The 12,080-nt window shown below is 40.1% G+C and overlaps 1 protein-coding gene across 7 annotated transcripts in view; it reads left to right on the top strand.

The window, feature by feature from the left end:
• The window catches only part of ccser1 (coiled-coil serine-rich protein 1), a 338,436-nt gene that overhangs the window by 22,132 nt on the left and 304,224 nt on the right, over window positions 1-12,080 (top strand). For 4 of the 7 annotated variants that reach the window (XM_061901095.1, XM_061901130.1, XM_061901138.1 and 1 more), the window contains exons 1-3: window positions 2,698-2,825; window positions 7,287-8,250; window positions 10,473-10,899. In XM_061901095.1, the coding sequence (XP_061757079.1) occupies window positions 2,809-2,825; window positions 7,287-8,250; window positions 10,473-10,899 (1,408 nt within the window). In that variant the 5' untranslated portion in view covers window positions 2,698-2,808. Of the gene's footprint in view, window positions 1-2,697; window positions 2,826-7,286; window positions 8,251-10,472; window positions 10,900-12,080 lie in introns of those variants that run through there. The other 3 variants (XM_061901105.1, XM_061901113.1, XM_061901121.1) reach the window with 1 other exon arrangement.

Here is a 12,080-nt window from a genome sequence, read left to right as displayed (position 1 = left end):
TAGAGTGGTGCGAGTGGTAATACAAGAGAAAGAAGGTGCGAATCTGGTAACAAATGAAGGAAGAATAATTAATTCCCAAGAAAAACAGCAGGGGGTCCATCGTCTGGCGGTGGTTTGGCCACAAGCGGGAATATGTTAAACAGACAACTGTAATTTGTCAAGTATGTGGCAAAAGCGTTACTACAAAAAGTAGCATTACTGCTAATATGTAGCATCATTTGAAAAGTCACCCGCTAAAGAATGAAGAGTGCGTGAAACTCCACATGTCAACATCTCCGTTCGGTGCCACACCCAACACAATGCCCAAGCAACTATTTCCACATCAACACCGTATGAAAAAAAGAAAGTCAACAACAGAAGGAGATAATTTCCGCAGGAACCTACCACACAGCGAAGGACATACACTATTTGATTTCCTATTTTGCAGCTTATTTTTATTTGACACTTATTGAAACATCTTGTGTGACATCATGCACAAAAGTCCACTTTATTTGTTTTGAACTATTGTAGTTGCGTTCTATACAAAAAGTGCACTTTCATTTAGTGTTGTTTCGATATGTCATCTTAGTGACATCATGCACAAAAATGAAAATGTTTCTGACAATCTTGCACTTTCTGTTTTGGAAATGTTTGTGCCACTGCTTAATAACTGTTTAATAAATACAGTTTTGGTCAATTGACTTAGTTGTGATTTCCCTCTCTGCATGAAAGTTTAAAATGAGCATAAATTAATGCAGTATGAACAAGAATGTTCTAATGTAGACACAGAATCATCATACTGCTGTGATTATATGCATCAAGTGTTCATTCATTGTATCGTTTTATGGCCTAAAAATATCAAGATATTAATAAAAGTCTGTATCGCCCAACCGTAATTTAATTTTAAATGAACATTTGATAAAAAATTTTCATCGAAAACAAAGTTTTATGAAAAGTAACCAAATTATGGAAAAATCCATTATGTCTCACTAATTAGCTCTAGTTTTTCATTGAAGAAGCACCTAACCGCTTGCTTTTGAAGCTGTGGCTTATTGACGGCATGAAAGACAAACCTCTGCTCGATGAGCCAGCCCCCCTTGTGTATGCTCGCCACTTAGTAAAAATATGGCTTCGTGACACATTTTCAAACAAATATCTGCCATTTATCCGCCAGTCAGCTCCCTCCTGTGAGCTGCTCACTGGTCAGGACAGAGCCTGTAATCGTCAGTAATCCTCTGTCCAATCACGTAGAGGATGTTTCTTGTGTCTCAAGGTGCTGGGTCAGAGTGCATTGTCCAGGTCAGCTGGACATTGCTGCCTCATCAAACATGTCTCATGCTTTTCTTGATTTTTTTTTTTTGTCAAATAGACAAGACAACCTTGAGTCGATTCAAAACTTTAGTAAGACGACATGAGCTGACCTTAGATTAGGCTGACCATATTGTGAAATCCCATAAAGAGGACACGTATATGCGTGCCAAAAGGTGTAAATTTGCCAATGATACTTGAACTTTCTTTATAAACAATATATTTATTTAAATAAAGCATTTTTTTCTCATTTGTTGACAGCAGTGTTGGCTCTAGGAATTTTTAAAATGGGGTCCCATGGACCCCATCAAGTCATAAAAATGGGGTCCCGCAGTAAATTTTTGGGATACCAGTTTTTTGTAAGCGTTTTGAAAAGAAATGATAAAGGTATGCATTGTCCTGTTATATCTCACATTATATACTGTGTTTTGGAAAAAGGTTGTCATAAACGTTACTTAATTCATCAAAAGAAATAATATAATAAGATGTCAAATTTGTATGCATATGTAAAATGTATTTAGTTCTAAACATTCATCCATCCATCCATTTTCTACCGCTTATTCCCTTTCGTCATTCACTTTCTTATTTCCTTCTTGGATCGAAACTTTACCGCTGCTGGTAGTTTTTTCTATGTTTTTATTTAATAAGTTGTAGGTGTATTTATTTCCGTATAAAAGTGTAAAAAGTGTTTTGCTTGGGTCATGAAATGATGATAATGGTGTGCCAGGGCATACATACATTTTATATTTAACGCTTAAATCTCTGGAGTCTACATCAACTTCAGATCGATTCCTCATTTCAAAATGTTTTAGTTTTTTTAATGTCATCTTGTTTTTAGTTAGTGCTACAAGGGATTCTGGGTATTTGTTCTGTTGTGTTACAGTGCAGATGTTATTCTGAAATGTGTTTGTCATTCTTGTTTGGTGTGGGTTCACAGTGTGGTGCATATTTGTAACAGTGTTAAAGTTGTTTATACGGCCCCCCTCAGTGTGACCTGTATGGCTGTTGACCAAGTATGCCTTGATAGACAAGCCACTCACCACCTTGCACTCTAACTCTCTTTGTCTCTGCCCCTCCCTCTCGACTCTTGGTGCGTGCGCTTACCTTCACATTTTAAAATATTTTTTTAACCCCTCCTCCACCATGTACGTACATTGGAAATACACGCAACCTTGATACAAAACGCCGGACATTTGAGTCATTTAAGAAACCCCGCCCGGACACCCCAGACAGTCCCGCAAAAGAGGATATGTCTGAGGAAAAGAGGACGTATGATCAGAGTACCTTAGATGCTTCCTCATGGTTATCTGAGCGCTTGTGTCGTGCGCAGGCTCTCGCTTTGGTTTGTACGAAAGAGGCTTGATCAAATGTGCGCTGAAGGAGGCGCCGCACTTGACAAGCTACCTCAGTGCAGGGAGTTAATGTAAGCTTATTACAGCGAGATCAAAAACAAAACACTTCAGTTGCTCCGAAAGAAGATACGTGAACATTGCACTAAATCACGGAGGGACGACGTCGAGAATGCTAATAATGAAACTGTGAGTATTCAAAATATGAGAATTCCGTTGTAAACTGTGTCTTTCCACCACTGTATGTGATAGTGTTTTTTATTTACAGTAAGTGATTTTGTCAGCATTTTTGTTTTTTGTGAAACTTCTTTTGGGCTTGCCTGTCAGCTAATTATTACCGCGGAATGTTGACAGTAACCCGCAGAGGTAATGTTTGGTGCCCTTTGTTTGTCTGTCTGTCTGTTATTGGGATTAAAGCTAAATCCACGTGGCTGTGTCTCCGTGAGCGTGAGGTAGATCTGGGCCAAGCAAGAGACCTTTAATGTTTCCGTTTGAAGATCTGTTTAGGAGTTTTTGTCAGAAAAATGAGATTACATTTTATTTCATACCGTTTCTTTGACCGTTAGCTTGTAAATTCTCATTCTCCAAAATTTAACTGGAAATCTCATGTAAAAAATATGCAACATAAAGTAGCAAGAATCATGTCAATAATGAATAAAGTAAAACGTGTTCTGGACCAAAAATCACTTTATATTCTCTACTGCTCACTGGTGTTACCATGTCTGAGTTACTGTGTAGAAATATGGGGAAATAATTACAAAAGTACACTTCATTCACTAACGGTGTTACGAAAAAGATAATGTTGGATGTAGAGAACATACAAGTTTTTTTATTTATTGAATCAAAGATACTGAAATTCCACAACATGGTGAATTTGCAAAAAATTATACACAAGGCACACTAACACCTGCTACCCAAGAATATACAATTCTTCTCAAAAAAAGAGGAGAAATATAATCTTAGAGAAAAATGTAATTTAAAACATTTGTACGTACTTACAACACTTAAGACATTCAGTATATCTGAATTATGGAATAGATTAAGCATAGATTAAGCAAATGTACTAATATGATCCACTTCAAGAAACTCTTCAAACTTAAAGTGTTTACAAAGTACAAGGAAGAAGAACCATGATAAGCATTCTGAATATATTTCATCCATCCATTCTTTCATTCTCAAAATAATCTTACTGATCTCATCATATGAAATATAACTTACTTCACCAATTATTATTTATTTTTATTGTGATATGGAGTATATTATGAATAAATTGAGAACAGGAAGTGAACAAAAGTTTTAGCAACTGTTATGTAAAAGAAAAGGGGTAGGATTAAATAAGCTCTGTTTCTTCCTACTCCTTTTCGAACATGTTGAAAAGAGAAACTGGAAAGTGTGATGTATCATGTTGTATGCTTTCATGTTCCAAATAAACTCAAACACAACTCAACTCATATTGTGTTTAATTTCTAGGGCACTACAGTGAAGACTGCATCAATTAAAAAGATTGATGTCCATTTAGTAGGATAGATGGCAGAATCTTCATTAAGCCGTTATCCAAGACGACATCTAGAGAGTCAAACTAGCAAACGTGCCACTTAAAATCATAATCTCTCTTGAAATGTGTCAAAAATAGTAGAGACTCTTGTTTGTTGATGTCATTTATATTAAGTTATTCAGTAAAACAAGTAGGTCTGTGTTAGGGCTGGGCGATATATCGATATACTCGATATATCGCGGGTTTGTCTCTGCGATATAGAAATTGACTATATCGTGATATTCGAGTATACGTTCTCACACAGTTGCTTTTAGCTGTTGACATTACACTACAGGCTCTTCTCACTCTTTGTTGTCTCTCCTTCTCAAAGAGACATAAAATAAGCGCACCTTCTTACATACGTCACATACGTATACGCCCTCGCCGAGCAGAGAGGTAGCCGCATGGGTAACATTAGCTGTGGTGCGAGTAGTAATACGAGAAAAAGAAGGTGCGAATCTGGTAACAAATGAAGGAATAATTAATTCCCAAGAAAAACAGCAGCGTCTGGCGGTGGTATGACTTCAAGCGGGAATATGTCAAACAGACAACCGTAATTTGTCAAGTGTGGGGCAAAAGTGTTGCTACAAAAAGTAGCATTCCTGCTAATATGTAGCATAATTTGAAAAGTCACCTCCTAGAGAATGAAGAGTGCTTGAAACTCCTCATGTCAGCATCACAGGCCGGTAACCCCACCAACAAAATGCAGAGGCAATCATTTTCACATCCACACTGTATGGAAAAAAAAATAGTCAACAACAGAAGGAGATAAAATCCGTAGTAACCTACCACATAGCGAAGGACATACACTATTTGATTTCCTATAATGCAGCTTATTTTTATTTGACAGTTATTGAAATATCTTGTGTGCCATTATGCACAAAAGTGCACTTTATTTGTTTTAAGCTATTGTAGTGGCGTTTTGTACAAAAAGTGCACTTTAATTTAGTGTTGTTTTGATATGTCATCTTAGTGACATCATGCACAAAAGTGCACTCATAACTTGTTTTAAAATGTCTCTGACAATCTTGCTCTTTCAGTTTTGAAATGACATGAATGTTTGTGCCACTGCTTTTGGTCAATTGACTTAGTTGTAATTTCCCTCTCTGCATGAACGTTTAAAATGAGCATATACTAATGCAGTATAAACAATAATGTTTTAATGTAGACACATAGAATCCTCATACTGCTGTGATTATATGCATCAAGTGTTCCTTCAGGGCTAAGGCAAAATATCGAGATATATATCGTGTATCATGACATGGCCTAAAAATATTGAGATATTAAAAAAAGGCCATATCGCCCAGCCTTAGTCTGTGTAGCTTTGCAGTCATCCAAGTCATAATAATCCACAAAAGTTGAATGGAGGCAACTGGACTCTTCTTGTTTGCCTCGTCAGATAACCTCTTCATCATCAACAACAATAACAACCCTATTGTGACCACCCCCAGGGGACACACCCACCTGGGTTCATACATTTGGAAACCCCACACTTAGTGATTAGAGCTAAAGAAGCCTTTTGGACGAAAGTTGAAACGATTCAACGAACAAAACCAGTCCGGTTGCCTCTATTAAACCTTTGTGGAAGATCACTTTTGGTTTTGAGGACTTACATTAATTTCACTCTGAGGTTAAATGTCTTATAAGTCGGATAATTCCTTGCAGTTTTGAACATGATCGCAACAAAATATTGGTATGGTCTACTATGGTGATATTTAACCGTACAATTCAAGTATAGATGATGTCTTGTTTCATTTCTGAGTATGCTTTCATTTCAGATTGTCATCTGTGTGTTGCCGAAGTCAGAAAGTAATCTATTGGCTTGAATGTGCCATTCTTGTCTTAACGTTGACGGGGACGGTATGGTGCGGTTGGGAGAGTGTCCGTGCCAGCAACCTGAGGGTTGCTGGTTCAATCCCCACCTTCTGCCAACCTTGTCACGTCCAATGTGTGCTTGACCAAGACACTTCACCCTTGCTCCTGATGGGTCATGGTTAGGGCCTTGCATGGCAGCTCCCGCCATCAGTGTGTGAATGTGTTTGTGAATGGGTGAATGTGGAAATAGTGTCAAAGCGCTTTGAGTACCGCATTTTTCGGTCTATAAGTCACAGTTTTTTAATAGTTTGGCCGGGGGTGCGACTTATACTCAGGAGCGACTTATGTGTGAAATTATTAACACATTACCGTAAAATATCAAATAATATTATTTAGCTCATTCACGTAAGAGACTAGATGTATAAGATTTCATGGGATTTAGCAATTAGGAGTGACAGATTGTTTGGTAAACGTATAGCATGTTCTATATGTTATAGTTATTTGAATGACTCTTACCATAATATGTTACGTTAACATACCAGGCACCTTCTAAGTTGGTTATTTATGCGTCGTATAACATACACTTATTCAGCTTGTTGTTCACTATTCTTTATTTATTTTAAATTGCCTTTCAAATGTCTATTCTTGGTGTTGGGTTTTATCGAATAAATTTACCCAAAAAATGCGACTTATACTCCAGTGCGACTTATATATGTTTTTCCCTTCTTTATTATGCATTTTCAGCAGGTGCGACTTATACTCCGGAGCGACTTATTCTCCGAAAAATGCGGTACCTTGAAGGTAGAAAACCGCTATGCAAGTGTAACCCATTTAAAGTGTAGCAAAATGAGCAAAATGTAATGTTTTATTCATGCATTTTCTCCTGCTATTTGAAGGCTTGAATGTTTGATTCATTCATTATTTTATTTTGAACTGTATTATTAGCTTGTGGAAAAAAAATAGTTTGATCATTATCTCAGAAGGCTGCAAATAGAAAAGAGGCAATCGATTTTTATTTAAATTTGATTTGATATGCCATTTTATTATTATTATTATTATTTAAAATTCTATTTAGCATGTCACTATAAAGTTATATAAGCCTTGCTTTTTCAATATTCAATGCAAAACTTGTTTGGGTCCCTATTAAAAGGTAAATTTTTGGTCAGCCTTGGCCCTCGGCTTTGTTCAGTTTTAAATTTTTGCCCAATCTGTATTTGAATTTGACACTCCTGATCTTAACCCAAACTATTAAAATGTTGCAATGTGTAACGTGCGGCTTCTTCCTTCTGTGTCTTCCCCAGACTGCCCCACCCCGTCAACTTATCGATGGGGGAATCAGGCTCGCGTCGCTCCACGCTTGTTTCTCGCCTACCAATCTTCCGTCGGAGCAACAGCAAGCGGCAGGAGTCTTTGCCCTCGTCGCCGTCGTCGGGCGGTAACTGTGTTCACACTTCCTCGCCCTCCAGCACCAACTCCAGCTCCGGGAGCACCGGCAAACGTCGGAGCCTCTTTCGCGCGCCCTCACTCAACTTCTCAGCCAAGCGAAACAGCCACCCGCGTGTGCAGCCGGTCAACTTGAACCTCACGCCGCCGCCGGCGCAGACCACCGACGCCAACGGGAACAACCAGACGACATCGGCGGGTTCGAACGACGGGAGCGCGCAGCCGAAGTCGCGCCACTCCTTCGGCTTTGGAAGCAGCAAGCATAAGAAAATCACACGTTCTCAGACTGAAGATTTTGACAAAGCGCCAGCCTCCTCTTCCTCTACGACCAATCGTAATGTGTTCATCAACTGCCTCAGCGGATCCGTTGCCAACGAGGGCGACGATTCGGGCTTTATCGAAGACTACAGCGGCGGGAGCAGGCGCTCCTCACGTCACAAGAAGCAGCTGCTGCCCAAATCTCTCTCGTCTCACCACCGCTTCTCTCGGCCCAACTCCGATCACCATAAGCTGCCGGAGGACAACCTGGAATGCCCGAGCCTCAACACCACCACAACCATAAAGGCAGGGGGCCTCACCCCGGGGTCGTGGCCGGGTGACATCGCCATGGAGAGCTCCCTCCAGTCGCCCATGGTATCAGAAGACCGGACCACGGCCATCACCCCTTCTGAGTTCGTCCCCATCACAGAGGACTCTGGCTCTGAGGTTGAAGCCCTGCCAGCTCCGAGCCCCCGACCCACCTTTGTGTCTGGACCGGCCACTGCTCCATCTGAGGGTCCACCTGCCCCACAGACCTTCAGCGGGACTGTCTCTTCCTCACAGGTACCGCTGCTTAATATGTTGCACGTTTTAGACGGAGAACCCTGACGCCTTCTGCTAAATTGTCTGTACAATAAAATGTTTCGCTTGTAAACGCACAAATAGGAATAGACACTGTCTGTAAAAAAAAAAAAAAAAAAGAGCCGAGCTGTGCGGTGCCCTTGGATTTGAAGAACAAATAATAAAGCAGAAATATTAATGAGTCCAGGGTGCAAAGTATAAAATACGGCATAAAACCTGTGCACCAGGCATGAAAAGTCTCGTATAAAAAGATTAGATATTTTTTATGGCAATTTCAACACCTCCAAATTTGGTAATGAAAACAACAACTGTTACAATCAAACAGCTGGTAATAAGCACAATACTTACAGTATAAACACCTTTTACGGTGCAACATAACATAGTCAGTTTTATTGAAAAAGCTACTTCCTAGTTAAACAACATACCATAGATAGCCTACACCAGGCCCAATCAACTGTTGGACCGTGGGCCTTATCCTGCCCGCCAAAGCTTTTAATTTGCCCTGCTCAACATCATCCAGATAGTTTTGATGAAACCATTCAAATTAGGGTTACTCGTGTATGCAGCACTCCCGCCTCCCTGCAGGGGGCAACAGAGAAGCATATGAGTCACAATGTAGCAGCAATGGGTGGGTAGATGAAGATGGCACTATCGACCCTGAAAAAAAGTAAATCGCAAAAATCTGACTTTTTAACAGCAACATGACAACAAAGTATGAATAAAACTGCTATGAAAAGTCTATGCAAGTCTTCACAACCTTGTGGTTCTATTGAAGATGTGATTTTATATTCTGCTAAAAATACAAGATCCCTTTAGAATAAAGCTATTCAATCACTAGTTAGACATTCGTTGTGACTTCCGGACAATAAAATGCCGGACAAACAGATTTAAGAACACTTTTTACCCGAGAGCAATAGTGACTGTCCATGTGAGCTGTGTGCTTGGTATTTTTATGTATTGTATGTATATTTACAAACCCCATTTCCATATGAGTTGGGAAATTGTGTTAGATGTAAATATAAACGGAATACAATGATTTGCAAATCCTTTTCAACCCATATTCAGTTGAATATGCTACAAAGACAACATATTTGATGATCAAACTGATAAACATTTTTTATTTTGCAAATAATCATTAACTTTAGAATTTGATGCAAGCAACACGTGACAAAGAAGTTGGGAAAGGTGGCAATGAATACTGATAAAGTTGAGGAATGCTCATCAAACACTTATTTGGAACATTAATGCTGAAAGGTACATACAGATTTTGGAACAACATATGCTGCCATCTAAGCGCCGCCGTCTTTTTCATGGACGCCCCTGCTTATTTCAGCAAGACAATGCCAAGCCACACTCAGCACGTGTTACAACAGCGTGGCTTCGTAAAAAAAGTGTGCGGGTACTTTCCTGGCCCGCCTGCAGTCCAAACCTGTCTCCCATCCAAAATGTGTTGCGCATTATGAAGCGTAAAATACGACAGCAGAGACCCCGGACTGTTGAACGACTGAAGCTCTACATAAAACAAGAATGGGAAAGAATTCCACTTTCAAAGCTTCTACTATTAGTTTCCTCAGTTCCCAAACGATTATTTAGTGTTGTTAAAAGAAAAGGTGATGTAACACAGTGGTGAACATGCCCTTTCCCAACTACTTTGGCACCTGTTGCAGCCATGAGATTCTAAGTTAATTATTATTTGCAAAAAAAAATAGTTTAGGAGTTTGGACTTGAAATATGTTGTTTTTGTAGTGTATTCAATTGATTATGGGTTGACAAATATTTGCAAATCATTGTATTCCGTTTATTCCCTTTCGGGGTCGCGGGGGGCGCTGGCGCCTATCTCAGCTACAATCGGGCGGAAGGCAGGGTACACCCTGGACAAGTCGCCACCTCATCGCAGGGCCAACACAGATAGACGGACAACATTCACACTCACATTCACACACTAGGGCCAATTTAGTGTGGCCAATCAACCTATCCCCAGGTGCATGTCTTTGGAATAAGAGGTAGAAAATGGATGGATGGATGGATGTATTCCGTTTATATTTACATCCAACACAATTTCCCAACTCATATGGAAACGGGGTTTGTATCTATTTATCTATGTTTTTATGTGTTATTATGAATTTGCACTAAATTAGTTTTTGCTTACAATTTTATTGTGCAATGTATGATGAGAATAAAGATATATTCTATTCACTTTTCAGGTTTTCTTCACACCGGCCGAATCCAGCAAAGAAAAACCCTTACTCCCCGACACGAGCACAGGCAACAACACCGACTACGAGACGGCCATCTCCCTCTCGGAACCGGAGACCGCCGTGCCCTGCGTGCCGCCGCAGGAACAATTGCCGGACGAGATGAAGGAGAGAGCGGAAGAACGGGAGCAAGCCCGGAATGAGACCTCGGCAGCGGCGGCGACAGGAAAGAATCCTACGGGGGACAAGAAGGCAGGATGTCGTGTGGAGACCACCTGCGAGAGTGAAGCAGGAGTGTTGTCGCTGAGCGAGGCTTGCCACTCCTACCCGGAGCAGGCAGAGAGGAGGACGAGAAACACGCTGTTGGTTCAGGAGAGAGGAAGTTTTTGTGGCTACCATGAACCCAGGTCTTGTCACCTGAGGAAGCCACACACAGGTAAGACATTCTGTCTAGAGATGTCCGGTAATGGCTTTTTTGCTGATATTCCAATATCGTCCAACTCTTAATTACCGATACCGATATCAACCGATACCGATATATACAGTCTTGGAATCAACACATTATTTTTCCTAATTTTGTTGTGATGCCCCGCTGGATGCATTTAACAATGTAACAAGGTTTTCCGAAATAAATCAACTCAAGTTATGGAAAAAAATGCCAACATGGTACTGCAATATTTATTATTGAAGTCACAAAGTGCATTATTTTTTTAACATGCCTCAAGACAGCAGCTTGGAATATGGGACTTGCTCTCCCTGAGAGGTTGGTGGGGTTGAGGTGGTGGTGGTGGGGGGGGGGGGAGGGGGGCGGGGGGGGGGGGGGTGTATATTGTAGCGTACCGGAAGAGTTAGTGCTGCAAGGGGTTCTGGTTATTTGTTCTGTTGTGTTTATGTTGTGTTACAGTGCAGATGTTCTCCCGAAATGTGTTTGTCATTCTTGTTTGGTGTGGGTTCAAAGTGTGGCGCATATTTGTAACAGTGTTAAAGTTGTTTTAAAATGAAACAACAATAATAGACATTAAAAAGAACGCTATTTAATTGCAATGTATTGGAATCGATCAAACAGCAAACCTTTGATTAAACTAAATATAATATTTAATCATTTAACAGCACTAATTTATAATCCTAGAGTCAGGGGTTAGCAGACAACTCCACAGAGATGAGCTAGAAAATCAGATTAAACGCCACTTAAGCACTTTGTCCAGTTTACATCTGCTGTGACAACGATAAACACACAAGCCTCCACCAAGGGGCAGTGTAGCGTACCCAGATGTAAAATATATTTTGCATACTCAGCATTTTCATATAAAGCCAAAAAGGAATGGAACGACCTCACAACAAACTTGAAAAGTTTTAACAGATTACTCTTCATTTACAATTGAAGTTAAAAAGTGGCTTTGGAACAATCAATGTTGCTCACACGGTCACTAAGGTGGGCACTATGTTTGACAGATCTTCTTAATGTGTATTAATGTGTATTATATTTATCAATGACAGCATTTTAGTTGTAAATTATGAGATGTGTCTGGTAAAAAAAAAATGGCTTCACGGTGGCAGAGGGGTTAGTGCGTCTGCCTCACAATACGAAGGTCCTGCAGTCCTGGGTTCAATTCCAGG

Source organism: Nerophis ophidion, linkage group LG01 (assembly GCF_033978795.1).
Source record: "Nerophis ophidion isolate RoL-2023_Sa linkage group LG01, RoL_Noph_v1.0, whole genome shotgun sequence".
Classification (NCBI taxonomy): domain Eukaryota; kingdom Metazoa; phylum Chordata; class Actinopteri; order Syngnathiformes; family Syngnathidae; genus Nerophis; species Nerophis ophidion.
This window is presented reverse-complemented; position numbering and strand designations above follow the sequence as displayed.